Genomic DNA, 25,609 nt, shown 5'->3' with positions numbered 1-25,609 from the left:
AAGCCTGGGCTGATACCCCTGAAAAGTTTTTAAGAAGTATTCTTAAATGCCCTCTTAGTCCTTACACTGCAGAAGTGTTGCATAGCTAGGGCAAGCGAAGGTGGATTTAAAATGCAATAAATGCCGTACAGCAGAAGGAATAAGCGAACGAAGAAAGTGCAATCCAGCTGAAATTTTAGGGTAGCCCTGGGAGAGTGAAGCTGTGCGAGCTACTCCCGGTGCAAACCAGCCCAGTCCCTGGCTGAGGCTGAGAGGAGAGTGGAGCTGCCGCCTGTGTTTCGGCAATGCCCTTTGTGCCGGGTCCGTTCAGCCTGGGGCTAGAGGAGAGGTGGGCAGCACTCGATGCAGTTAAGACAGACCTGGATTTAAAAGACGCTCAGTTCAAGCTAGGTGATTGTGGGAGAATGGGGTTTAGGCAGCCTGAAAGGGAGACATGCCTAATGAGGTATAGCTTACTGGGCAAATTTAGAACAAAGAAATATTTACAAGGGAAATGGATTTTCTTTTTGCTTTGGAAAAAGTTAAAAGAGTTTTGCTTTGTTTTATCGTCACCAATTTAGAGTAGTTTAATGATTTTTGGAAGGCCATCAGCATTAGCAAGAACAGATGCTTATTTTTGCAGTGAACTACTGTCCTTAATTTTGCACAGGAGATTTAATGCAGACTATTGTTTGAGGCTTCAGGAAGACACAGTGCTGCTTTAATGACTTTATCACAAATGAAAGACAGACATTACATGAAAGATACCGCATTGCCCTTTAACAAGGCTTCGTTATTATCTCCCCTACTGTGGAACAGGAGCTAGCATTGCTAATAAATTGGTAGAATTACTTTAGAAATGTGAATTTGCTTATCATTTAATATCCTCCGGTGACCTACAGCTTTAGGTCTTTTGGTCTGCGGTAAGATCTTTGTATGTCAGTAAGCAGCTCCAGAGGAGGTGGTCCCTCCCCATGTAGGTGAAGGTGGGTTACTTCAGCAGGGGAAAAATATTCATTCTTTGGCTCTGCCAAAAGCTATTTTGAAAAGTAATACTCCTCGTGGTCAAAATGTGCAGAGGCTGGATGAATCTGAATGGTAATACAGACCGGACAGTGGATTTGTTAGCTGATGGCTGCTATCAAGAAGTTAGGATGGGCAGTGTTGGATGGCTGCGGTGCGAAGTCTGAAGCTCTTGCTGGTTATTGCAGGATGTGGCCCAGATTCTAAAAACTGGTAAATGTGTCCGACTGAGGCGCATGAAGTTACAGTTTCTCAAGTGTTTGCAGAGTTGGGCCGTAAGCTTTTGTTAAAAGGAGGTATGAATGTGAGACTTCAGTCCCACAATTAATCCTCAAATACAGAGAAGAATGAACCTCTAATTTTCATCAGCCTTTTTGTTTCCAGATCTGCAATCTCATCTATTCCTGTGCCTGCTTTTTTGTCCCCTCAAATCATTATTTGAAGATTATGCATCTTATTCTGATTTCACCTCCTAGTTCTGCTTGATCCATCTCCATTCCCATGCCTTATCGTGGCTGAATTATGAAAAGAACGACTAAAATGACAAAACCCTTTAACACACCAATATTGTTCTCTGTGTCTTTTGTCTCAAGCTAAATTATCTTGTCGTCTCGCGTCTGAAGAATGCCATCCATGCTTATATTATACATAAACATGTTCTACCTCAGCCTGGGTAATAGTGACAGAAATCTGTCTTATTTTCAAAGATTTCCCAAAATACCTGTTGAAATTCAGTTGAGAATAGTCTCAATAACAAAGCTTGCTTCTTGACTATATGGGAAACTGTTTTATATTCATTCATTCAGCTTGTGTACGTTCTCTGTGTTATTAGAAAAAAGAGCACTTCTAGTATTTGCTGTTGTAATTTATGAATCTCTGCTTCATTCAAATAATTGAAGTTTGTGGGTTTTTTTTTTCCTGAGTTACTTAATGTTTAGCACGACTGATTTGGGGAAAAAAACGGCATATGGACACTGCGCATATATCAATCTCTTCTGCAAAGAAACCAGCCCTTATGAATTTCTGTTGATTTTCTTTGTTTTGCAATAGATGATACTCAAGGAGTGTTATTAAGGTGTTAGAAACACAGCTGATACATTTCATTAGTTGCTCTATAGAGCCATAAATGTATGACATCCTTCAGAAAAAACTCTAGATCTGATCCCAAAAACCCTTAAGGACATAACCGACAGGGCGTGATGCGATGTCACGTGAGACGTACCTGAGCAGATACAGCTATATCCTTCAGCAGTGCTTGGGGAGTATGGTGCAGCCCGAAAGGGTGCAAGATACATCCCAGAAGGGTGCACCACAGCTACATCAGCTGGATTAGCTAAGCCAAGTGAAGCACCAGAAGCTGATAAATGCTATGGGTGCTGTTTCATGTGAAGTGGAATTCTCACGTGAGGGATAAAAGGTAGCCAACTCCTACAACTTTCTACAACTTGTTCTCAGCCTGGCATTCTTGCTGTATCCATTGCCAGTGACTGAATGACATTGAGGAGAGTTGGGTCAACTGATCGCTGATCCAAGAAAACCCAGCCCAACAGGAGAGAGGGAATGGTTGTACGCATCTTGCAGTCACAGTGTTAGGAAATCACGGATATCTTCTATATTTTCTGTGGAGAGAGGAAAGATGGGAAGAAGGTCGTGGGTGCTCGTTTTGACACAGGTCCATAGTTAGAGCTGGTTAATTGTACCTAAAACTACACCCTGAGGCACCTTTACTGCTTCTGGGACCAAAACTACCTACTTCAGGCATGTCTCTGCACTGCTGCCTTGCCAAACACAGAGTATTTACAGTCTTCCACGTGTTGCTTACTCCTTTGGAAATCAGCCCTCATATAGAATAGAGAGCTAAGGGGGTTTTGCACTGTGGTTGTAGGTGTAGGTTTATTTATTTTGTGGGGTTTTTTTTCCTTTTTTCCCCGGGGATCAAACACAGAAGTGCAATAGAAAGGTAATAGATTTAAGACTAATAGGAAATGATAGCTTAACCAGCTCATTCAGCACACTCACTGCTAGGTTTGCCAGGCAGTCTTTTTGCCAAGCTAACCGAGTTTACAGATAGAAAATGCAGGTGGTGTTGTAAGATGTATGATGCAGTCCGAAATTCTCACTAAGAAAAGGATCGCAGATCCTCTGAGATTTAATTTGCCAGCCGCTGTCTGCCATTGCTTTCCGTTCCTAGGCACTTAATTTGGCTGTTATAGAGCGGTGCAGGGAATGCGCTCCTTGTTCTGTCTGCTGTCGGTTGTTGCGTGGGTGGTAGGAACAGGGAGATTTTCAGTCGTGGGTGAGGACTCCACTGCGCTAGGTGCTATATAAAAGGCAGTCCCTGGATATCTTGGTTTGATTAATCGGAAGTTGTATTTAGACGCTGTTTTAATGGGTATCTTCAGGTAATAATGATCATGCATATTAGGAAGGTGGTAGCAAGTCTAAAAGGAGTGAAGCTGAGAAAGATCTCTGCTCCAAAAAGCTCATGTTTAGCTAACACTGGCATGCCAGAGAAAAGGTTTCCCGTATCTGTAATAGTAGAGGTGCGGCAAGAAGATTATTTCACTTGCTGAAAAATTAGATTTTATGAGGATGTATTTGTAGAGGAGAAGGATAATATTTTATCTGCAAGACTGGAAAGAGCTTCAAAGAGAATGTGTGATATTACCCAGAAATCAGTATAACTCAGTATTGCTACAGTTCTGTAGTAAAATCAGTTACACAATATATCATATGTTAAATACATGAACTGAGAAGAGTTTGGTGTGCTTTTATGGACTGAAAAAATAACGTTGGCTTTGGGAGAAGGAAAGTAACCCTTAGATTTGAACATAGTACTGATGTGCGTCGTGAGATTATAGTTTGGTTGCCTTCTATCCCCAGTCAATTATTCCGTGAGCTCACCTTGAAGCCAGCCCGCTTTTTCCGATGATGTATGACCTCTCAGCTTGCTCTGCTACCAGAGCTTATGATGGGAATCTCATGGAAGATTTATTCGGCTGAGAAACTCTAGCCATAAAGAAAAACAAGCATGGTACATACAAGGTGTGTATCTTTGGTTACTGTGGATTTCTAAATCCACGTTTTGGGTTGAAAATTGTTCGTTTTATGGAGAGGTGAAAGGTCAACATTTCCTTTACTGCATTAAAAAATAGTTGAAAATGTAAAAAAAAGAAAAAGCGTAAGAAAGATTTTCAACCATCTAAATATCTGCACTACTGCCATTCCCCCTGGTAACCCCAGTTCCAATGACTCTTGTGTGTGCTCCACATTAGATTTCTTTTGGGATTCCAATATCCACAGCTTAACTGTAATTTTGATCTCTTTTGCAATCCTAATTGGGGAACCAACGCGGTACAGAATTTTGCTCCTTGCATCCTGCCAGAAAGGTATTAACGCTGTAGTCACGGGCGTGCAGAGCACGCCATACCTCAGCTGGTGCGCAGCGCCGTAGTCTAAAGTCCTATTGCACCTCCACACTGCAAGTCAAAACAGGTCTCTCGTTTCACGTAGCAGTGCAGTTCTCAGATCCAGCGAGGTGAGGTTTAGACTTCGTGCAAAACAATTGCTGGCATCTAAAAAGCAGTTAGTCTTCTGATCTGGTGATTTACCTGGTAGGGCATCTGAAGTTCAATGCAGGTTGCAACTGCAGTGAAGTTCAATAGCTTCCAAGCGAGCATAGTCCCTCGGCTCCTATGGAGAAACGAGTGAAGGCAAGCTAGGTAATCCCCCTTGTATTAACAAGAAAGCTACCTTGAAGTACCTCACATTTACCTCCGCCTGTGATTATGTATATAGCTGGGTAAAGCAGACCTGCTGATGCACAGGAGCTTCTTCATGGTTCAGAGTTCCTTCTTTAACACGTTTTTCATTGAAACTTCTCAGCGAAATAACTGTGAACCACAAAATCTTTAAATCCTTTTGCTAGGAGAAAAGTTAATCATTACGCTTCATCTTGTTCTACTCACCAGTGAATTTATTTGATTTTTTTTTTTTTCACATGCTCATTAGAGTAGTCACTTCGTTATGATGGTGTGCATTTTGATCAACGGGGCATGTTGGCATGAGAGGAATGGAAGTGTCTGGGCTCTGGCCCTTTCCCTTTGTTTTGGCTCAGGGTGAGGTGAAATCTTTCTGTATTCCTGGTCCTCACTTGGATAATGACTATACTTTTGTTTCTTTAAGGACACTGAGATACTTGAAGTGAGAAGTATTGTGTCAGTGTGCGTTCTTATTTTATTTTTATTATATACTGGCTAGCTTAAGAAAAATAAGCATAAGCCAGTACAGCTCAATAATTTACAGTATCACAGAGCACTTGAACAACATGAGACAAATGCCACTGTGTTATGCTAGTATCAAAATTATTTTAATCTTTGTTGTTTGTTACGAGAAGGGATTACTTCTAGTTTTCACTTGTTTGTTGATGTTCTCTTAGCTCTTCTTTTCTATTTGAGGTTGCCTTATAAATAGTCTTTTTAATGTATATTTTACTCTTGTTCTATATCCTGCTGGGAAGTACTGAAAGAGCTGTATATTTTTTAGCATTATTGGCTTTTTTCCTTATTTCTCCCTGTGGAGATGAACCCTTACATAAATTACTTTAAGGATCATGTTTTCATGGTTTGGGAGGGTTTTTTCTTGTGTGTTTTTTTTTGTTTTTTTATTTTTAATTCCCTTTCTTTGCTCCCCTCTCCCACCCTTTGTTTCATGGTGGGAGGATGAGCATTTAATAAAAAGTTATTTAGGGGCATCCGCTTTCACAGACATCCTTCTACAAATGTTGTTACTGCTTGGTCGCGTCGCTGAAACATACCAGAAAATCCTAGGAACCACAGGCAAAAAAGCCGGGGCAGTGGAGCCGCAGCCCGTTGGGGTGGGCAGGGAGCGGGGGGCTGGGGGAGCAGGAGAGGTGCTGGGAACACGGCGGAGGAGGACCTGCAGGCCTTCTCGAGCGAGGCTTGATCATGGGAAGGCTCGTGTTGGGTCAGCCTCCCCAGCCCGGCCTCCTCCAAGTGCCTCCACTCCCCTTGTTCCTCGGGGGACACCGGCCACGCGAGTGTCACCGTGTCCTGCCTCCGTAGGCTGCTCCCGCGGCCTCTGTAGCCTGTTCGCTGCTTCCATAACTTACACTGGAGATCAATATTGATACCGAGGCACTGGCTTTGGCGTTGATCTTCGTCTGCCATGCTGTGTGTAGAGTTTACGTCACTGCGGTAGGTGAGTTACTGGAGAACCCCTAGCAGTTGCCTCAGCTTGTCCTTGGGAGACGGCAGCATCACCCTCTCCTCTCTGGATTACAGATACGCTTGTTTATGTTTTCAGTACCATAGGTGCCCTTCCACACACTTGCCACTTTCTTTGATAGCTGTTTGCCAGGTAGATGGTTTGGATACAGCCTGCTCGTCTTCTGGCATGGTAGGTCTCTAGTACGGGCTGCCTGGTGGCTCTGAGTGCTTCCGTGTCGCCTCCACTGGATTTCTGTGGTGGTTTTGCTTTTTTAGTACTGAACAGGTTTTTGTGAACAGGAAGGTGTAAACTGATACAAGATTAATCGTGACCTTCTGTGTTGCACTGTGGACCAGGGAATTCTTGGTGAGGAGGGCCAAGTGTTGACTGAGGAAAAAGAGGTAGCATTGGGTACCATTAGCGATATCAGATGCTTCACCCTGGGTGAATCCATGCTGACTGTACCCAGTCACCTTCTCCTTTGTGGTGCCCGGAAGTCTGTTTCCAGAGGAATCTGTGACTTTTCCATGGACTGTGACTGGTCTGTAGTGCCCCAGGTCGCCATTTTGGACTTCTCTGAAGAGGAGAATTTGCTTTCTTCTGGTTGTCAGGGATCTCCTGTGGTTTCAGGAACCTTTCAGGCATGGTAGAGAAGGGAGCTGAAAGGACATCGTCAGCTCTCTCGGCACCCACGGATGCAGCAAGGTGGATCACATGGGCTTGTGTGGGTTGAGTCCTCTCAAGTAGTCACTGGGACTTGACCTTCGTTTGTGACTGGTGGCTCTGCTCCTTGAACCCTGTCTCTAAGCATCAAGGCTGTGCTGGTGAAGGCTGATGCAGAAAAGGCGATGGAGTACCCTGGCCTTAGCATTCACTGTCGATAACTCACCCGCCCCATTCAGCCGCGGGCCCGCATTTTCCTGTCCATCGTTTTACTTCTAATATACTGGTAGAAGTTTTTGGTGTTGCCCTTGATATTCCCTGCAAGTCTGAACTCCATCTGAGCTTTGGCTTTCCTGACACCATCCCTGGGTGCCTGTGCAATATTTCTGTGTTCGTATTTCATATTCTGTCCCTGCTTGCAACTCCTGCTATAATGACTTTTTGCGCTGGAACTCCGTCATGTGTTCCACGTCTTCCAAACTGGTCTGCTGATACTTCTTATTTTCTGAGTAGTGGGATGCACTATTCTTGCACATCGGTGTTTTCCTTCAAGATCTTCCAGTTTTGCTGTGTTCTTTGGCCCTTTTAGAGCTGCCTCCTATGGGATCCCACTTAGTTCCTTGAAGACTTCTGCTCTCCCATAGTCAAGGGTCTGGATCGATTCGGACTAGGTCTCTGCTACTGCCTTTCCTCACTCTCCTCAGGGTCTCAAACTCCGTTGCTTAAAGGTCATTACGCCAAAGCTGTCACTGATTACCACAGCTCCAGCCTGTTCTTCTTTCCACGCAAACAGTGGTCATTTTGGTTTTGTCTGTACGGGACTGTGTAAGAATACCAGAGCGACCACAGTGGATCAGATGAAAAGTTCTTCTTGCCTATATGGTGGCGACCCGTAGTATGTGCCTACAGAAAGCACAAGCATACAGCAAGCATACAGCAATTCTACCCTTGTGCACTCTCCAGTATCTGTGGGCGTGCAGACTGGGGACCATGTGAGCAGATACTGACCTTTAGTATTGGAAGATGTCACTGTTTTTTGAGCTCCATGGAGATTTTCCTGATAAACAGAGGTTGTGGTGTTGGTTTTGACCTGTAAAACCTTAACCTGTCTTGCACCTGCCTGCTGCCGTCCGGAGACTACAATAAGAGCTTAAGATTTAGTGATAGAGAAGGCAGTGGCAAAGAGAGCATTTCCTGTGACAGGCACTTGATTTATTTTCCCATTAGTCGTAGCAGAGCCGAGTTGTGGATTTTTAGAGAGTCGATGCAGTGAGGTTTCTGGGGAGGACAGAAGCTACAGCGTTGAGAACATTGTGACATGCAAAAGATTCTTTTTGTTCCTTTGGCTACCTGGGTATTGTGGAAGAATGCTGTCTAATAACTTCATGGGACTCTAAACCTTACGTTCAATAGGATACTTAGGGCTTGTATACTAATATGTTGTCGTACTGTTGAATAAAAAGCACAGAAAGTTCCGTCATTATCCTCTTTCAACAAAACATGCCCACTGTGGAGGTAGTAGTGGTCTAGGCTGTGGTTTTTATGGCAGAACTTTGGTTTGGGAAGCTCCTGTCCACTGTGAACTCTTCTATAGTTGTGCCAGTTCAGACGTGTGCAGGGATGTGCTCTAAACCAGAAAAAGAGGGGAAAAAAGCTAGAACACCTTAAAGAGTTTTTCTCTCTAAATGCAGACTGTTTCACAGCTCCCAGTGCGGGTACAGGTATAAACTGATTAAAGTGTTAGATCTGCAACACCCACAGTGCTGTATGGTCCTCAAGGTAAAACACGCTGCGCAAACGTGGCACAGAAAACATGATTGATTTTCATGATAAGAAGCTTTGAAAGTAGCAGATAGAAATAGAATAGAAGCTGAAACTATTCCGGTTGGCTTCTGAGTAGTATTCATTTTTAGAGAATAAAACTAAAAAAATCCGGAGTGGAAAGGTAAGTATTACTTACCTCTGCTCTTGGAAAACAGTTCGTAGTTTGGCTCACTGAAGCCTGAGTTTGTTTCCTTTGTTGCTCTGCGTGCTCGTTTTCATGAATGGATTTAGGCTGAATGGCTTATCTGGAACATGAAATACACTGAATTTTTTTTTCCTGAATAGCCTTTCAGAGTATTGATGGGATAAAGTGGCAATTTAAGACAGCTGTTAGCATAAAATAAGTACGCATGTTGTTAGTATTGAATACACAAGCATTAATTTATTCCTGGTTTAAAATGCCACAAATGTTTCTAGCCTACCCAAGAGTACTCCTTGAGTTTCATCCCGCTTTCACTGACTAGACGGGGACCTTACTGTTGACAGAAAAGGATCAAATATTTATCAAAGGCTGAACAATAAAATAGCTGGCTTATCTAGAAATTTGATAGCTTTAAATGGATTATTGAGAAACACTTGCAGCTTCTCGTAAATTGATATTTGCAGGTTCCTGTCTGAAAAGCCTAAGTTAAAAAGAAACAAGCGGTACTCAAAATAAAGTAAATCCGAGTCACATATGCAGAGTAGGAAATATCTGCTCCACAGTGGAAAGCATGCTGTGGGCTTGTTATTGAAAGGTACTGAATATTCAGCATACAGCAGTGAACGTAAATACCTGCTTAGTTTTTAGGAACAGATGGAGTTCTGTTACTTACGGCACCAACTTGGGACCAGGGTAGCATGCAGGAACCTTCAATCTATAAAAACTGCTACTATAATCTTTAGAACCATTGAGGTGTATAAAAACCCTTAAAATAATTGGAAGAGATCAACTGGACTAAATTTCCTGGCTTTTTAAGGCAGAGTGATGTATTACATGTCAGATATGATGCTTGTTCTTAATTTTAACTCTACTATTTAACTAATCCGTTTCTAACTCATCTTACAACAGGAGTTTTTTTGCGAATAAGTGAATTTTAGTGTTCTTCATGGAGTAATTTTATTCATATCAAATGGAAGGATGTTGTGAAATGTGTATGAGACAGGTTATATTGTTGGTTGTCTGTAGCCTGATTTTTTAGTATGTTGCCTGACTCCATTCAAACGATTTACGGAACCACATGATCTCTGAAAAGATACGTGTTTTTTCTTGTTATCTGGAATTTAACGGTGAGTGCGTATTACATCAGCAAATGTACTTTGAGTGCATGCTATGCTAAAATAACTGTTGAAAAATTTTGCGTGGAGTGTCAGTAGATGGATTTGCCATACTCATGTTAAACGGGAAAAATCTTTTTCTCCTAAATAGTAATATTTTTATGTAAAGGATGCACGACAGGCCAGTAACCGAGCCCTGACTACTTCCCCTGCGTGTTTAGGAGTTGCTCTTTACGCTGAGCGTGTGTTGCTGAACTGCAGCTCAGTCCCCAGCTCCACTGCGGAAGGCGGGGGATGAGATGGCTGTGGGTGCCAGCTGCTGTTTAATGAAAAGTCTGTCAGAAGGAGTAGGGTATGGACAGTAATGGCTTGAAAGGGTGGAGAAGGATCGGTGACGCTCGCCATCCTTGGGAGCTGAAAGGAGGCACAGGGGTAGAAAGTCAGGGTGGGAATATGTTGCCATGCCAACCACGTAATTAACGGGAGGAAACTGGTAATGAGTAACTGCTGAGTGGGAATTTTAAGAGAAAAACATGCCCTGTGATAAACCAAAAGGTTACATGTTTTGATAGTCGGCCTTCGCCATCCCCGCTGTGAAATCCTGCCCCGGCCATCGCTCTGCTGGAGCGTCCTGCCGCGCTGTAGCAGACGCTGCTGTGCCCGGCTGCCGGCCTGGGAAGGGCTCGCCCGCGCTGCACGATGGGTGCCGGTGCCGAGCCGCAGCCTGGCCCCAGCCCAGTGTGGATGGTACCTGGAGCAGCTGCGGCAGCCAGATGAGGGTTCCACCAGTCTGGCTTCCCTAGCAACTGGTTTGAGTCTTCCCTCTAAATCACTGACTGGCACGTTTGCTGTTTGTCTTCCGTGTCGCTTCTAACACAGTGTGAAAACGCTGAGGAGAGGAATTTACAACACTGGCGTTTCTTACAAGTATTTATTTCTAAACCCTGATTAGCCAGGTGTCCTGGAAGTTGTGGGCATGTGTTTTTTTTGCGTGTGGCCTGTAGCTCTGTAAAACCTTCTGACTTTAGATAAAGGGGGGGAGTGGGGGGAAAGTCAGTGATGCTTTATCTGAAATGCTGAAAATGCTTCATCCGAAATGGGCCACCTCTGGGATGGGAAGCAGCCGAATGGTGTTAGTAGGGAGGGTCTCCGGGTAAGTCAGCCCCTGTTGAGTTCTGTGCTGCTGCAGCAAGGCTGCTGCTGTCCCCGGCGTGGCCGGATAGCTCTGCTGTGCGCCGCCGGGACCCTGCCCTTGGGCTGGTGGCTTCTGCTCCTCTGCTGCAGCTAACGGGCAGCAGCTAACGAGGTTCTTCTGCCTGTCTGCGCTGGTGTTTTAAACCTCTGCTTTTTCTGGCAGGGTAAGACTTTAGCAAACCGGCCAAACACAAGAGTGCAGTGGCTTCACTAGACTTACACTACCGGAAGGGCAACGTGAGTGTTCACCAGTCTTACCGAGATTTAATACTGCTTGGAGTAATAATCTTACCATTAGTTGTAGTAGAGGCTTGGTGAGGCATTGGAAGAGGTTGTCCCATTCCTTTGCTCTTCCCACCTTCTCCTTTCCCCGACTCCTCAACTGCCATCCCTGAGCTGACGCTGGTACCTGTGGGATCACTCGGTGAGCCAGTTCAGCTTGCCAGTCTGGCACAAAAGTAGCCTGGGGGAAAAAAACGGCAATAATTTTGGCTTTCTGAGGAGTCAAGCAAATGCCAAAGCAGACTCAAAGTAGAAGGGCTGTGCAGGGACGGGGAAGAGTGGCAATAAATACTTGGGTATGTGCTACCCTTACTCATGGGTTGTGCTTTTAGTCATGCCACATGGATGAACCCTGCGATTTAGGCTTCGCCATGGAGTTTGCAGGTGCTAAACGACTGAACAAGGCAGGCATCTGGACTCCAGCGAAGGATGGCTAAGTGACGTTACCTGAAATAGCAGAGCCACGCGACAGAGTCGCATGCCCTGATCAGGGTGATGCGGAGGTTCCCCTGCAACCCAGTTTTTCTGACAGAATCTGCTGCTGGTTTTTGTTATGTTTTTTTTTTGAAGCTGTCTTTCTGAGCATGAGGGACTGCACATGCAGAAGAGTGGTGGTTTTTAAACACCGTGGAGAGCTATGTCTGCGGCTCATCCTTTATAGCACCTCTGGTCAGCCTGCACTGTTTCTGGTAATGGGGTGCATCAGCCTTTTGAGTCGCGCATGGACTCGCAGGATCAAGGCCTTTCTTTATGAGGGCGATGTATCTGCATGCTAGAAATCTTGGAAGCATGTCATGCAAAAGAAAAAAAAAAAAGGTGCAGTGGCACAGATCTGTTAAGATTTATTGCATCATCATCTGGCATGAAGCGGTAAGACCGTCCTGGCATGACTGAGCAAAAACAATGGTGTGAGGGTATCATTATTTATTTTGATGCCCAGCTGATTGCCCCTAGATATTTCCGGGAGCCGAGGCGTCCTCAGCAGCGAGGTCTTTTGTTTCACATAGTTTCAGAGATAGTAATTTCAAGGAGGGAATCTTGATCTACATCATGTTTCCCTCTTCAGTACATTCCACAGATGAGATGTGTTCATCTGTGAGTTAGTGAGTCTCTGGAAGTGGGAATGGTTTCTCCTGGCTTCTGTTTGCTCCTGTAAAACCTGACAGAGCCCCTGAGCAGATGACTTGCAAGTTTACACTGAAGAAACATAAAGACTGATGCCTTTTACAGACCTGGAGGAAAAACTTCACACAATATATTACCTCTCTTCCGAGTGTAACGAACCAGCAGTTACTGCTGTCTGCATGAACAACAGGAGACTACACAGCTCAAGCTCAAGATACAACCCGCAACATAATTCTGTTTGCTCTACAGTCATAGGATTGTTTTTTGGGGAACATTATTAATGAGTAATAAGACAGTGTTAATGCAATCTTAATATGTATCCTGAGAAAGGAACTTGAAATGAATAAGCCCCTCATTTTTGTATGAGGAACTGGATAACCTGGAGGTGATGCGCCAAACATGAAATTGCGGTGTTTAAACTTGGATAGAGCCTGGTGCTAGCAGAATGGCTTGAAAATGAAGGTCATTGGCCAACAGCGGGATGTACTTGAGCAGGTCAGCTTTTAAAAATCACTGATCAGTATGGATAATACTGTTATTAGTTGGACGTTGTTACTGTTTCATATAGCATAAAGGTTTTGAAGCATTTGCGGCATCTGGGGTTTTCAGTATGAGCTTCGGTGTGCATAAGACTGTTCCCATTATGCATTTCTTGTTCTCAGTATTTTGTTTATCTGTAGCATGTTGGTGTATTTCTATAGATATTTCTTAAAATTCACTTGCCAGTTTGCTCTAGGCAAAAAGTGCCTCAACTAAGGCTTTCAATAAAAAAACCACCCTCCTCCTATGAGATACAGATACATGTATTCATTACAGTCCAGCTTCAGTTAAAGGCTCAGTCTAATTTTGAATTCAGAGTGTGTCTCCTCCTAAGTAAATCATTTAGTTCACTGCTACCCACCACTTCAAGCCTGACCTTGAGGAAGTAAAAGAGCTAATCATCATTCTCCTAAGCTTTGTGGCGGGGGGGTGAAAAAAGATGGTTGGGCTCTTCTGGGCCAAGGAAAGCACTCTTGTCACGAATGCCCTGAACATCTTCATCTGGTCAGATTTTAGCTGGAGAACCTTATCTGAGTTCAGTTGTCAGGGAAGAATGTATGGAGGAGAGTTTATCTGGGCTAACCAGCCTCTAGGTAGGTAAAGAATTCATAGACTGGAAACAACGGTATCCACTGCGTCCCGATAAGAACAAAAAGTCTGTGCCTTTTGCAAAACACAGGTATTTGTTTTGTTGCTCTCTTTGGGGGGTGAGATGAATGCTGCACTAGATAATGTTCAAATGAACTTTGTGTCCCAAATAGGAAAAATTGCCTTTACATCTGATATGTGTGGTCTCATCTTTACTGTGTTGTACTGACCCCGTGTCCTCTCTCCTCAGTCTAAAAATAAAAACGTGCTCAAAATCTAACAGTCAGCCCTGTGGATTTCACTACACTTCTTAAATCCCAGTGCAGCTCTTAATCCTCCAACCCCAGAATAAACGTTCTGTAAATCTGTTACCCTGGTTGATGCCTTGGCTAACTTCAACTGCAAGGTATCAGGTAGCCTCACTGGGGGGCAGTGGGGCAAAGGACGAGACTGAGGGAGCACCTTGGTCTCCAAAATTGCCATTGCTGCCTGGTAGCCACTGAACCCTCAGCCCCTGGAAAATCCTCAACTGTGGAAGCTGAGTGGTGTGAGCCCTGCCCTCAGGCCGCTGGAAGCTCGGGATAACTGGGGAAAAATAACAAACTTGTATTGAAGAAAGAAACTGTTCCTTCATCTCATACTTCCTTTATCAAACCATCTTTCATGGTTTTGTTATTGGGAACATGACAATGTAGATGCTTCACAACCTATTCATTAGGTTTGTATCGCATGGCATCTGACGGAGTACGCGGCATGAAAGTTTGAGAGGTAATATCCACAAAGGAGCTAAGTTGACACTTAACAAAAAAACAACCCAAAACCTTTGTTCTGTGGGCATGTGGTGAAACATACTGTGCATTAAAGCAGTTCATGATTTAAGTCTAGTTGTGTGGAGTGAGGTGGCAGCAGTAGTGGGCCTGATTGCAGCTGTGCAGTAGCTGAAGGGGACCTACACGAAAGCTGGAGAGGGACTTCTCACAAGGGCATGTAGCGTTAGGACAAGGGGTAATGGCTTTAAACTGAAAGAGGGTATATTTAGATTAGTTATAAGAAAGAAATTCTTTACCATGAGGGTGGTGAAACACTGGAACAGGTTGCCCAGAGAAGTTGTGGATGCCCTCTGCCTGGCAGCGTTCAAGGCTGGGTTGGATGGGGCTTTGAGCAACCTGGTCTAGTGGAAGGTGTCCCTGCCTGTGGCAGGGGGCTTGGAACTAGATGGTCTTTAAGGTCCCTTCCAACCCAAACCATTCTGTGATTTATTCGGAGCCACTATAACCACCACAACGAGTCAAACCAAGGGTCCATTTGGACACGTGCTCCAGCAGCGTTTCCATGGGTGAAGAAAACAGGGAAGATGTAAAACATCCATGTTGTGTGATCCTTCCTTGGACGTAACTTTGATCAGTCAGCAGTTTTTAGGTGATTTTAAGCCCGTTGCTATACTTGGACCATTGTGTTTAGTAGCCGCTGATGAACTCTTCCCAGTGAAACTGTTTAATCCATCTTTTAACTGATTAATGCTTCTGGTCTCCAGAATACCTGTGGCAATGTGGTGCTAATTGCAGGTGTTACATGAACATTTTCAGTCACTTTATAGCTGTTGTCTGCCAGTTGCACAAGTTGTAAGGAAGTTTCCACCAGGAAAATCCATCAGAATTTTGATGTTTATCATAGGGCTTCAGTCATCTTTTTCTGAAACCAAGGCATATTATCTGCTTTATATAACCTTGAATGTTAATTTCTCAGATCAGCTTTGTAGCCTTTTTTTTTTTTTCCAGTGCTAACATAGCTTTTTAAATAACAGATGCAGGATTCTCCTTCAGTAAGTTAGGTATTTAAATGTTAAATAGCAGTGTCTGAGCTAATCATCCTTCGTCTCTAGGACAGGCAAGACAAATTACCCTCTGGCCCCCTGATTTTTCTCCACTGGGTAGAACAAGTGCGAGGTTGAGCAGCAGAGATGAAGGTGTCAAATATACATCTGAAGCTAGAGGAGGTGAGTCCCATGGGGGGAACCAGAGCTGTGTGGTGCACGTTGGATTTGTTGTGTGGTGGCTTTTTCTGTTTTGCTCCCTCCCTGCATATTCCTCACGTGCCAGAACGTGCCCAAACACGGTTGAGCTGACGCTGTCAGGCAAGTGTTCACAGTAGCTTCGAGGTCTCTTGAGACATTTGTGTTGTCATTCATTATATATGAAAGATACAGATTTACAATGAGTTTTCATGCTTTAGGTTGTGGTTGGCTTAAAACAAAAATGTTACCTAAACCTCTCACCCCCACCAGCCGCTGCCAAAAACAGGAAGGGATTTTAGTCAAAATCCTCAATGTAAGTGAAGTTCACTCTTGAAAGATAGGAGGTCTTTACCATTTTGACCATGTCTGTCTTCCATGCAGCATTTAAAGGAAGATCCTACACACCTTACTCCATAATCTGGCATCTTCAAGGAATCATCTTGTTTTCCAAGACAACTGCTCTAGTATAACCCATTACCACCGGAACAGCTACATTTACATGTGCGGCCAGTTTACCGGTCGTCATTGTATATGCACAGTAAGGGTTAGTTTTCCCACATGCATTACATGTTATTGCCTTGTCACTCAGAATTGCAAGTTCATTCTGCATGTCCTCGTAGCCGGAGATCTGACATAACAAATATAAGAAAAGTCTCTGAAATGTGACTTAAAAAATGGAAGTGCCATATATTAAGTGTTCTTCAAAGGCCCAAGAATACCACATATTAAATAACATGACCTTTCGTGGCAATCTCTTGATTTAATTAGCATCGTCGTCTCACTTACATGACTGCTGTATGTCAAGTGGCAAGTTCTTTCTTGGCACTGCGCTGCTGAGTGCGAAGCCCTCTTGCCTAGGAAATGGCGCTTTCTTTGTGCACATCCTGCTCTGGCCGCTACCTGCTTCCACTTATTCATTGATTCAGGGTTTGACTGGCTGGAAAGTATATTTAAAAAAAATTCCATGTCTATTGTGAAATGTAAAAAAATCTCAGAAATCAGAGGTTTGTATGTTTTAGATATGGAGAGTGCTAGTGGGATTATTGGCTATTTCTTGAAAAAGGTGTGTTGTGCTTTGCAGATACATTGTTTGCGAAGCCAGTAATGCTAGCAGAGATCATTTGCTGTGCAGCTAAATGCTGCTAGATCATTTGTTGTTATCTCATTGTTCTTAACTGGAATTGGATTGAATTTAGGATCTGCAGAGATCTTTGTTTTTCTCTGTTAATTAAAAAATAATACTACATTTTTTGACCTGTGTATTGAGCCTGCTGTTCATCAGGGATTGTTTGTACATAATGCACCTGAAATGAAGCCTTGGGATTTACTTTCCACTGTTATTCAGCTATTTGTCTTTAACTTCTTCAGCTTCTGAAGTGTAGACTGGAGGATGCTCAGTGCCCGTCTCCATTGTCCTCCTTTTCTCCCACCCGCACTTTATCATTGGCATTATTGCCCCGTCTGCTTTGGGTCCGTTTAGTTTGGTGGGTGGGTTTTGCACGTCCCTGGAGCCTCACCCCTGTGGCCCTTCCCTGTGGGGGGGATTCTAGAAAGGAAGGCTGACAGGACAGGTAGCGCAGATCTCCTGTGCCCTACTGGGAACACAAGTGGAGCCCATGAAGTCAGAGCCCTCTGCGCTGCAGGTTCTCAGCTTCACGCAGTGGTGAGGCCTGGCTGGTGGGTCCGTACGGCAGCAGGGGATTCAGTAAAGCTGAACTCGGATTGTGCTTCTACAACATAAATGAGAAAGCTTTTATACTACTTAAAGTGTCTGAGAGGCATCTTCCAAGTGAAACAGAGCATCAAGCGGTCATGGGTGACAGTGAAATAACAAGTATGACCTGTTGTCTCATTCGCTGGTGGCCATTTGTCATGAGCGCTGAACAAATGGAGAGCTTTGTACAAGTGACAGTGTGTGATCAAGTAAATTAAATACACGGGAAAATGCTTGAGGGACAGCAGCACAACAAGTCGTCCGTGCGTGGTCCTGTCGATCCCGGTGGGATTACTGGCAGGAGGTGGCACCACTGAGTGCGAGTCGGTTGTACAGCGCTCCCACCGCCTGGGCAGATGTCACTGTCCGTACCCTTCGGCGTTGCCCTCAGGCCCTGCTTCGTTCCGTCGCCACCATCCCATGGCATAAGCCAGTGCTGCTGCTGGCACGCAGCATCCTCCCGCCTCCTCTTCTTGGCTGCGCGTGGTTGACCCAAGCTCCTTCCCATCACCGACAGAAGCATGTCTGGTGCGTCGGAGCGCGGAACCGATACGCAAGAGAAATTAATCCCTTTCTGGGGGGAAGAGGTTATTTTCAACCTGCTGGTTCCTTGGTGCCGCTGTGCGAGTATCTATGGCAGCGTGAGGGTGGAGGCAGGCTGGGGGCAGGAGGGAGGTGGGATTGCTGCTTCTCGTAGCATCGGGGTTCGATGTCAGTTTACACTGACCTTAGGATGGTGGCGTCATGCCAGCGCTGCTCTAGAAAGACCAAGTTGACAAGTCAGTTCCTTAGTGCTGGTACTGCCTGCTTGGTATTCATGGTAGCTGGGCCACTTATTATTATGTGAAGATTTTCATTCTGCAGCCCTGTTCTCAAGTATTTCTGATTTTACACTTTGCATAAAACCACATCCCTATGCTTACTAAAAGAGTTGCTTTTTTTTTTGTTGTTGAAGGCAATAAGATGAAGCAGAAACAAAATAAAGATTGAACGAAAGGTGTAAGGAAGAAGAGGGAAAAGTCAGCTTTAGATGTTTTCAATTGTTGACTGAACCTCACGTTACTTCTGAGCACAGAATAATCACAGATTTTCTGGGGTCCTTGGGAGGATTTCTGTGGACTTTTGTTTGAAGGAGTTGTGCAAAGATGGATCCTAAATCACTGTTCACACTCTGGATGATCTGATTTTTTTTTTTTCATTTTGCGGTTCTAAGGTATTAGAAAAATACAGAAAATATTTTTATAGAGAATAATTTTGTTTAATTTTCTTTATCTGATCATCTCCACGAACAGCCTTTTCACTAGCAGATACAATTCATAGTGGGTAAGCACCAGCAACCTTAGCTTTATGTTCCCTGGCATTCTGTTTGTGTCTATTTTATGTGGGTTTCAGATCATGTCATTCAGTTCCTGCTTAAGACATTGCCTGTACTGCTTTGGACATCAACTGCATTGATCATCTTCAAAAGTCTATCATCAAATACTTGTTGAAAAAATGTACTGTCACAATTCAAGCCAGTAGGGAAAACTCTTCTGATTGATTTTCTGTTTAAAAGTTATTGACAATATAAAATATCATCAGAGTAAGGAACATTTTCAAATATGTCCTATTTAATTTTAGAGAAGGAGTCAAAATGTCATAGTTAATTATGAAAAATCTAATTTTCAAGCTTGGATCCCTCACCCTTCTTGAGACCAATGGTTCATATCTTAGCAGAGGTTAATTTCATTCTTCATTTATATGAAATAAGTAAATTGAATACCATGCACTTGGCTGTGTGGGTGTGTTTTGGATGGGATCTTAAAAACTGAGATCCTGTTTATTGTGTGTGGGTGTTAAAGATCTCACTGTCACGCTATATGCTGTTAGTAAGTTGCTTAATACCTTCTACCCTTTGAGATGTCTGCATTTCATCAGTGTTATGTGTACATAGTTGCAAAATGTTTTGGGGTCCTGCAAAAAGAAAGGTTCCCCATGTGACAGTGTCTGTTGTACACATTCATTGCACCGATCGCAATGGTGTTCTACACCATTTGTTATTGTTGTTTGTTGCATTCATGATTATTACTGCATTAATCAGTCTCAAAAAGTAGTCATCTATTTAATATTTTGAGCTGGCACAACAGAAGTTTTATCCAAACTTTTACAACACTACAAAGAAAGTTTAGTTGGGAGCTGCTCGCGAGCCTTCAGAAAGTGCAGCGGTGGTTGTGGGGCCCGGTTCCTTGCTGGGAGCCCTGACTTACCTCAGTTGCTGCTGGAAGCTGAAAATGCTCAGGACCTCGTGGAAGAAAATCCATGCAACATCAGGCAAGTATTCAGTTTGTCTGGAGGTTCAGAAATTTACTCTTTTCTGTGAGCATTTGTGACTTCTTGTTCTTTGGAATCACTTGAAGTCAGACATAATATCATTTATAATAATCCGATTGGGGTGAGTTAGTCCGTAATTTGTACTAATACCCAAAGAAAAGCATAATAATAGGTCAATATGGAGGTAATGTGTAGAGCTAAAGACAGCTTGGCCTGAAGATATTTCCATGGCAACAGAAGGGTCCCTACAGATGTCTTCCTTCTAAACTTGATGCTGTTTATTAAAGGCTGTCTGTAGTACAATCTGTAATTATGATTAGGTAAAGAAAGGTTGCGAACGTGGGTGGACTGCTTGGCTGATGCTCTCTGACTGATTTGTTTAGCGCAGCTTTGAAATACAGTTACAAAAGAATATTAAAAACCTGTGATCATTTAGCAGTTTCTCTCTGCAGGTAAGCCGAGACTTAATTCGAGACTGTTGGCTGGTTAGAGCGAAGTATCTGAACAACAGTATGGGGAGGATAGGGGGAAATGTTTTCAAATGCTTTCAGCATGATGACTATTAATGGTAAAAGAATATCCAAAGCATGCTGGACAAATTTTTAAAATGCTGAGCTACGCATAATGAGGGAGGTAATGCACAATAAAGTAAGGTTTTGTAAATTAAAAATAAGCTTCTTTAAGTAGAGGGAGACAGAGGGAAAGATAAGACTGTTATCTAAAGGAGAAGAGAGAATAATGGATGACAGAAGTTGTTGGAATATGGCTTGACTTTTCTTGCTTCTGTCTTTACAAAGAAGGTTAATTGGGATCAGCTGCTCGGCACGGTTGAAGCTAACAGGAAGGTGGTAGGAGCACAGGGCAGAAAAAGGAAAAAGCGAGTTAAAGGGCATGTTCATAAGTTAGATGCATTCAGGTTTGTGGGCTTAGGAGGGGGTTTATTCTGGTCTACCCAAGCACCTATTGAAGCAGCCTTGAATCCGTGAGCCATTACCAAATAAAAACAGTAAAGGACAGGTGAGATCCCCTAAGAGAGGGCACGTAGAGAGTATGTTCTTAAAGCAGAGAAAGAAGGAGGATTTTGGAATTGCAGACTGATCAACCAGATTCGGTACAATGAAAGATCCTCAAACACATAATTCATCAAAAGCAAGTGGCCGTGAATAAGAGAAGGTTCGACGTTTGAAGATAATTTTGTAATAGAACATGTAGATTTTAAATCTCCTAGTTACAGTACTGAGGACAAAAACATATGTAATGATGGAATACAGTGAGTTTGTGAAATGGATTTTATGAAATGGTTGCTTGAGGTACTGACTTGGTGACCCTGTAGCTAAACTAGACTGGAGGAACAGTCTGACTGTTCCTTCTTGACTTCAGTAGGGCTTTGGTTACAGTCATATATGGCATCTTGGAAACAATCTGGAGATTTACTCTGTGTGTGATTATTACTATGTGGATGACTGCAAACGTATGCAAGCATGCTATGTGGATGACTGCAAGCGTACAGAGTAATTGGTGATGGTATGCTGTCTGGCAGAAGGATATATCTGGTGGGGTTATCAATTTGTGGATGGTAGGATGCAGCTGGACAGAATCAGAGGATCGCAAAGTGGCTGAGGCAGACAGGCACCTCTGGAGATCGTCTGGATCAACCCCTTGGTCAAGCAGGACCACCCAGAGCAGCTTGCTCAAGGCTGTACCCAGTCCATGTTTGAATATCTCCAAGGATGGAAGCTCCACAGCCTCTCTGGGCAGCTTGTTCCAGTGTTTGACAACCCTCACAGTGCAGTAGTTTTTCCTCCCTCTCATGCTGAAGTGGTATTTTCTGTGTTTTGATTTTTGCCATTGCTTCTTGTTTGTTCACTGGGCACCACTGAGAAGTGTCTGTCTCCATCTTCTCTACTCCCTCCCATCAGCTATTTATTATGCACATTCATGATAAGATTCCCCTGAGCCCTCTCTTCTTGTGGCTAAACAAAACCTGTTAACTTCAAGCTGGACTGCAAGCGCTACAGAAAACACAATTAAAATTGGTAAACTGGAGGTGAGATCCAGAATCATTAAGAGGAAGATCAATACAGATAAGTGACAAATAATTGTAGAATGGAAAATCAAGTTAATAAATACATTGCATGAAATAACCGAATAGAAGAAACATTGACAGAGAAGTATTTGTTTAGAAAGAAGAAAAAATGATAGCGTTCAAATTCTTGGAAAGTTGTTTATAGGCAGCACAACAAACATATGTTCTTCATGGTCTCTGAGACCATGATGAGAAGTTTTATTTTTCAAAGGAAAAACTCTGTAATATTAGTGATAGCTGTGCACTGTAACAGACCACCTCCCGAGGTTGTAAACCCCTAATTCTTAGTAGTTTAACAATAAATCTGTGTGGTTCAATTTTTAGGACAACAAAATTAATTAGGTTCTACCTTCAATATCACGTGCAGCCTTACTTCTCTGTGCCTCTGTGATCTTCTATAAAGGGATTTTTCTTTGTTGCAGGGGACGGGCATCCTTTGAATAAGTTTTAGGATGCGGTCTGTCATCATTACCGTAAAGTATGTTTCTTTAATGTTTTGCCTGTTTTTCAGTTAAGAACTGAAACAAGTGTGAAAACCTGAACCAGCTGGCAGAACTAGGGTGATCCTGTAACTCCTTGTAGTGTGCACACGTCTGATTAGGGGCTAACTCTGTCATTACCAGAGGAAAAAAATCTAGCAGCAGTCCATTTTACAGTGTTAATAAATTATGCCCTCATGAGTTTTGCTCACTTGTTTGCCTGGAACTGATGTTTTAAATTGTAGCTCAGTCAGAAAATGTTACTTGATATTCATGGTAATGTTCACGTCTGCATTCGGAATGTAGTGATTTCAGCAGCTAAGTAAACAGTGAGTAAGAGGGGAGGAGAAATGTAGCAAATAGATTTGTGAAATAATTTTTTTATAATATCTTGCATGAATAATATGGTATGGTGCTCTTCGGTTAGTATTAGTGGTGAAGCGTTTTGCAGATTACTGTGTGTAAGCACATGATCTCAGCTGAGACGGGAGCAAGAATACACTGCCCCAATAACAGAAAATCTGGTAAAAACAGAGGGGTGTCTCTGTGTATCAAGACAAGAGCAAATCAGCTTGTGAGTTATAGCCAGTCTCTGCAGAACTTTGCCAATCCCTTACCAATGTCTGAAACTTGACAAAAACTGTAAAGCATTGGTGACTCCTTCTACAGCCTTTTATGTAAATCAAAAAGACATGGATAACGGGCAGGAGCTACGTACAGCTGAGCAAATACTTTTGCTTTCCCCCTGGTTTTTTTTTTTTTTGGTCATCATTTCAGCATCTCCTGGAGAAGACCTGTTTATTATTTATAAAGTTACCCCCTGATTATATCTGGGTTAGTGGCTGGGGGGAGAAAAGAAAGGCAATTGGGGCTGTTCCTCGAGCCCTGCGAACCTGAGCATTTTGTGTCAGGTATTTTGTCTGAGCCTTGCAACTATTTTGTGCTTACCTTCAGCTTACCATAACTGCAGGAAGATTCCTGAGGGCCTATTTTATTTGAACTAGACAGTGATGATGGCTTAGTTCTAGAAGTGAGAAAAGAGAGATCCTGAGGTATTTGTTCAAGGCTAGTCAGTCCCCAAGTTGAATGATAAGATGAGGTACTTACTTTCTAACCATGTCTCATGCTGAGTACACTTTATTAATGCTGTAAGGGCTGAGTCATCTGCTAATTTTTCATGGAAATGAAAGAAAAAAAGGACTTTTTTTTAATAAAACATTTCTTTATAAACTAGATGGAGAAGGAAGGAGGCACCTGCCTCCGTGTCTATGCTTCATGCAAGGGTAGAGTAAATGACTGATGCTGTTGTAATCTCCAGTATCTCTAGGTGAGGTGGGTACCATCATGCAACCACGTAATCCTTCCTCCCTTAACTGTGTTCACCATGGGAGTTTAGGTTTGAATTGCCTTGGGATGTAGAAAATTCTGTCTCAGGACAGGAGCCCATTCTTGTAGGAGCTGGTCACATTTCCACCCCACCCCAGCCTCTGAAAAAAACAACTGAGTCATTTCTCCTGTAGATTAATCAGTGCAGAAACATGCTTGTATTTGAGAACATGTTTTTCTTTTCCAAGTATTCTGCAGCAGAAAAATGGCTGTGTCCATGTTTATTTAAACTCTCCATACCTTGCCACCATCAGAAGGAGGAGGGTGCCGGAAAGCTTTTCTGAAGGGCTATGATGTCTAGAAGTTGTGCATGACTGAAGCAAGGCGTTTGAAGATAATGCATTGCTTTGCATTATCTATTATTGCATTACTTACTCACTCGTACTTCACGGGTGTTAAGAGAAATATATTTGTTTTCTCATGCCCTGTTGGTAGGTAAGAGCTCTGTCCCAGTCATGATTATAGTCAAAAAAAGGAGCAGTGATGTATTTGGTGCGCTGGTTAATGTCAACGTGGAGTTTGCATCAGCTTTCCAGGAGTTCCGCACATGTAGTAGTGTTACTGTTGGAGTAGTGATGGAGTAAAACAAGCAGCCTGGGACATGTCTATGGACACTTAAGTAGGCTTTGGGAACAATTGAACTATTTCACCAAACTCTGATCTGCTGTTATGTTTTAGGTGTTTAAAGCAATGCAGTCACTGTTTGCAACTCAAAAAAAAACTTTTTTCTTTGAAGTGCGGCGTCCTGCCTTTGCTGCTTTGCACTCTCTGCTCTGGCTGTACGTGCACAGTTCGGGGAGATGCTGCTTGGCGATTTTCCTCTTCACTGGGTCAGTTAAGGTAACTGCTCAGCTTCAAGTGTTACAAAGAAAATGAGCTTAATACACTCACATTTAAAAGCTTAGATTGTTTCAAAGTCTGGAGAGTAGCCTCACTTTAAGATATTTTCCTGTAGCAGTCACTGTAATATGTTCCTGAACAAGAGTGTCAAGCTGCAAGACTGCTGTTACCTGAAAGAACTGTGTTTATTACTGCTGGAAAGTAGTAGAGAAAAGGACTTTGAAAGGAAAATACAGGGTTAGTCTGCAAAGGATCAGAGCTGAAAGTGCCTGAACAGTGACTGGTGCTGTGGAAAAAAAGCAATTTTTAAAGACATCCAGGGAGATAACACATCAGCGGCTTTGCTGTACTGTGCGAGTCATAGAATCATTAAATAAAAACATGGAATCATTAAGGCTGGAAAAGACCTCTAAGATTGTCAGCCCAACACCACCATGCCTACTAAACCGTATCCCGAAGTGCCACATCTACACGTTTTTTAAACACTCCCAGGGATGGGGACTCCACCACCTCCCTGGGCAGCCTGTTCCAATGCCTGACCACTCTTTCAATAAAGAAATTTTTCCTAATATCCAATCTCAACCTGACACAACTTGACACCATTGCCTCTTGTCCTGTCGCTAGTTACTTGGGAGAAGGGACCAACACCTGCCTCACTACAACCTCCTGTCAGGCAGTTGTAGAGAGCAATAAGGTCCCCCCTCAGCCTCCTCTTCTCCAGACTAAACAGCCCCAGCTCCCTCAGCCGCTCCTGATAAGACTTGTTCTGTAGACCCCTCACCAGCCTCATTGCCCTTCTCTGGACACGCTCCAGCACCTCAATGTCCTCCGTGTAGTGTGGGGCCCAAAACTGAACACAGCACTCCTGGTGCGGCCTCTGTTTTCAGGGCAGTAGCTATATTATGATGAACATTTGGTTTAACAGTAGTTAAAAAAAATGTTGCCTCGTGGAAGGTATTAGAAAAATACTGAACCAGTATGTTTCACTTACAAAGACCCTGTATAAGCTTGCTATGCTATGTCAGGGAGGAAGAAGTAAGGAGGGGGGCCCTGAAAGAAGGAATCTGAGGAGCACG

At 43.3% G+C, this 25,609-nt stretch overlaps 1 protein-coding gene across 8 annotated transcripts in view; it reads left to right on the top strand.

Annotated features, from left to right (window-relative positions):
* KLF12 (KLF transcription factor 12) overlaps positions 1 to 25,609 on the top strand; it is a 256,583-nt gene that overhangs the window by 102,974 nt on the left and 128,000 nt on the right. The window contains exon 2 of one of the 8 annotated variants that reach the window (XM_075423024.1): positions 15,587 to 15,700. The exons of the other annotated variants lie outside the window; for them this stretch is intronic. Within the exon in view, the coding sequence (XP_075279139.1) occupies positions 15,665 to 15,700 (36 nt within the window). The 5' untranslated portion in view covers positions 15,587 to 15,664. The remainder of the gene's footprint in view (positions 1 to 15,586; positions 15,701 to 25,609) is intronic. 8 annotated transcript variants of the gene reach the window in all.

Source organism: Opisthocomus hoazin, chromosome 1, assembly GCF_030867145.1.
Source record: "Opisthocomus hoazin isolate bOpiHoa1 chromosome 1, bOpiHoa1.hap1, whole genome shotgun sequence".
Taxonomy (NCBI): Eukaryota; Metazoa; Chordata; class Aves; order Opisthocomiformes; family Opisthocomidae; genus Opisthocomus; species Opisthocomus hoazin.
The sequence above is the reverse complement of the archived record's forward strand: the minus strand, read 5'-3'. Positions and strand labels throughout refer to the sequence as shown.